The 3,640-nt window shown below is 45.2% G+C and overlaps 1 protein-coding gene across 1 annotated transcript; it reads left to right on the top strand.

The window, feature by feature from the left end:
- Window positions 1-431: 431 nt before the first annotated feature.
- Window positions 432-3,558, top strand: LOC116465196 (glucokinase regulatory protein-like). The gene is made up of 5 exons (XM_032148363.2): window positions 432-498; window positions 899-972; window positions 1,317-1,383; window positions 1,572-1,625; window positions 3,311-3,558. Exons 1-5 carry the CDS (start codon window positions 481-483, stop codon window positions 3,407-3,409), a joined length of 312 nt encoding a protein of 103 aa, XP_032004254.1. The 5' UTR covers window positions 432-480; the 3' UTR covers window positions 3,410-3,558.
- The last annotated feature ends 82 nt before the right edge of the window (window positions 3,559-3,640 follow it).

Here is a 3,640-nt window from a genome sequence, read left to right as displayed (position 1 = left end):
AATTAATGGAGCTAGAAATGCTTTTGGCATTCTAGACCAGCACATGGACTTCTGTTTGTTTTTGTCAGATGAAAAAACAAAGATTTAGAAAGGATAATCACTGTAGCTTGCTCAAATACACTCAGCTAATAATTGCTGGATAATGCCGCTTTTATTATTTACTTTTATTTAGATGACAAAGCTGCTTTCAGTTCTTTCTGGGATAAGTAAGGATTTGAACAAGTAGTGGAGCAAGATATGGGAGTCAAACTGGTTTCTCTAATCCAATGTTCTTTTTGCTATGCTACGTTTCATGTATTTGTTCAATTTTGTGATGAGAGGAGGGATAAGGAGTCTTTCCAATTCTTCTTGCATTACTGACAAAGAAAAGAATATTCTTCCCCCAACCTGAGCCAGGCCCTGGTAATATATGCCTCTTTCCTTCTTCAGGAGCCAGATGGGGGGCTGGTTGTGCTGAGTGGAGGGGGCATCTCTGGCCGGATGGCATTCCTCATGTCGGTGAGCACCCTGGTCCCCAGTTTTCTTCCCCCTCCACTTCTAGAGGTGACCCTCAGGCCCATAAAGATCATCATAACTAAGCTCCCAGGTGGCCCCCTCACTAGACCTGGACTCCAAGCCTAGCTCTTTCTCTCTTCCAAAAGCTGGATGTCACCATGAAGTCCCATTTCTTCTGAGCCCATCTGAGTCCTGCCAGTATGTTGTCAATGTCTCTACATCCCATGCACCACCAACTAATCATCTCCAAGTAGCAGCTTTAAGTGCCAAATTCCATGTAGGACTGGGTTAAGCACTGGTCTAAGAGAATCATTATATAGTCTCTGCCCTCTAGCAGTTGAAAATCCAAAATAATTGTTTCTTCTCTGTCATTACCTCATTACATCCTCTCCCCCCTTGACAGGTGTCCTTTAATCAGCTGATGAAAGGTCTGGGACAGAAACCTCTTTACACCTACCTCATTGCAGGGGGTGACAGGTAAGCCAAGTTAGCCTATGAATATTTTGTTTGACCTAAATAGCATTTCTTAGAAATTGAGTTTGAATGCCTTTAGACAGAGATTGTGTCCGGCTTGTCTTAGTCCTCACCATTTCTTATTCCCTTACACTTGGCCCACTTCACATACTTATGTTGCCTGACTGGCTGTTATAGGTATTTGAGTTTTTCAACTCTACAGAGTGTCTGTCATGCACCAACACACTGTGGGTGCTCATTCAACGATAGTTTTCCCTTTATTCCCATCTCTTAATGTAGCCTGCCCTAATAAACCATAGGCTTCTGCTTCCCAGCCAGTGCCACTGACCTTGAGTCTGTCCTCTTAGGTCTGTGGTGGCCTCTAGGGAGGGGACAGAAGACAGTGCCTTGCACGGGATTGAGGAACTGAAGAAGGTCTGTGCTTTTCACTGACATTGACCAGAGACCTCTATCTGTTCCTTCTCATGGGGACATAAAAGCCCCAGCATTCAGCCAAAGCCTATTTCCTCCCTCCCCTGTTCCTGGCCCTGATATCCTCACACAGTAGGTTTGTGCCCTGGAATCCTCCCAGTTACACTACCTTGTCCATCCTCCTCTCCCAGGTGGCTTCCGGGAAGAAGAGGGTGATTGTCATTGGCATTTCTGTGGGACTGTCTGTGAGTAAAAAGATGGGTTGAGTGGATCAATTTTAGAGAGAGGAAGTGAGTGGGAATGGAATAGCATGGAAGATAGATCAATGAGATGGGTGCTGGAAGCAGGAAGTTTGCTCAAGGAATTTTGGTTTTAGTTTCACTAACTTGGATCGAGTTGTGTGAATGTGGGAAGATGGGGAAGGGATTCTATTTCAGAATAACTGTGTATCAATCAATCAACAACTAAGATAGGTGGACTAGTCCAGGGGTAAGCAAACTATACTGGCTGGCCAATGCAGCCAGCTGCCTGTTTTTAAAGTTTTTTTGTTTGTTTGTTTGTTTGTTTTTGAGATGGAGTCTCGCTCTGTCACCCAGGCTGGAGTGCAATGGCATGATTTTGGCTCACTGTAAACTCCACCTCTTGGGTTCAAGTGATTCTCCTGCCTCAGCCTCCCGAAAAGCTGGGATCACAAGCGCCCACCACCATGCCCGGCTAGTTTTTGCATTTTTAGTAGAGACAGAGTTTCACCATGTTGGCCAGGCTGGTCTCGAAATCCTGACATCAGGTGCTCCACCTGCCTCGCTCGGCCTCTCAAAGTGCTGGGATTACAGGCATGAGCCACCGCACCTGGCCCTAAAATAAAGGTTAATTTTTTTTTTTTTTGGTTGTTGTTGTTGTTGTTTTTGAGAGTCTCCCTCTGTCTCCCAGGCTGGAGTGCAGTGGCATAATCTTGACTCACTGCAGCCTCCTCCTCCCAGGTTCAAGTGATTCTCCTGCCTCAGCCTCCCGAGTAACTGGAATTATAGGCACATGCCACCATGCCTGGCTGATTTTGTATTTTTAGTAGAGACAGAGTTTCTACTAAAAAAGAAAACTGGGGACCAGGGTACTCACCGACATGAGGAATGCCATGTTGGCCAGGCTAGTCTTGAACTCCTGACCTCAAGTGATCTGCCCACCTTGGCCTCCCAAATTGCTGGGATTACAGGCATGAGTCACCATGTCCAGCCCCTAAAATAAAGTTTTATTGGAACACAGCCATTTTTGTTTACATATGGTCTAAGGCCTCTTTCATGCTATAGCCATAGGGTTGAGTAGTTGGACAGAGACATAGGGCCCACAAACCCTAAAGTATTTACTATCTGGCCTTTTACAGAAAAATACGGCCCCTGGACTAGTCCCTTGCTACTTAAAATGTGGTGCCTGCACCAGCAACATCAGTGTCACCTGGGACTTGTTAGAAATGCAAAATCTCAGGCCCCACTCCAGACCTACTGAGCATTTTAACAAGATTTCCAGGTAGTTTGAGAAGCACTGAGCCAGATGACTCCAAGTTTCCTCTCAATTCTGAAGCTCTCTGGCTCTAAGAATTCACTGAGCAGAAACCAGGTCCCACTAGTGTTATATATGGAAGGAAGCACACAAAGAGAAGAGGGTATTGACTTCAAAGAGCTTACGATTTTAGTTCAATAGTATTCCAACTTTACCATGCAGAAGATTTCCTTGGGGAACTTGTTAAAAATGTAGTGCCCTTGAGGTACTTGTTAAAAATATGCTCCCCCTTCAAATTTGGATCCAGTAGATTGTAACTGTACCTAGCAATCTGCATTTTGAACAAGCATTCTGAAGGATTCTAATGCACTTGAGCCTTGGGCACCGCTCAGAGTAATGACCCCCTCATCATGCCCTTCTCTGTCTTCACCATCAGGCTCCCTTTGTCGCAGGCCAGATGGACTACTGCATGAACAACACAGCTGTCTTCTTGCCAGTCCTGGTTGGCTTCAATCCAGTGAGCATGGCCAGGTGAGCCTTCTGGAATGACTGGGCAGCCCTGGGGCAGGCTGGAAGGGAACATGTCAAAGTCTATAGTACAACCACAAGGGAGAGAACAGATGGACTTGTTCACCAAATCTCAGAATTTTAAAGTAAATATGGGGTGCCCCTAAGCTTATCAGGTTTTTTTGTTTGTTGGTTGGTTGAATTATTCTCTTCTTGTTTCAGAAAGCATTAAAGGCAGCTTATAAAGGATGCATAAAAT

This window comes from Hylobates moloch, unplaced genomic scaffold, assembly GCF_009828535.3.
Source record: "Hylobates moloch isolate HMO894 unplaced genomic scaffold, HMol_V3 SCAFFOLD_6940, whole genome shotgun sequence".
Lineage (NCBI taxonomy): Eukaryota > Metazoa > Chordata > Mammalia > Primates > Hylobatidae > Hylobates > Hylobates moloch.
The sequence above is the reverse complement of the archived record's forward strand: the minus strand, read 5'-3'. Positions and strand labels throughout refer to the sequence as shown.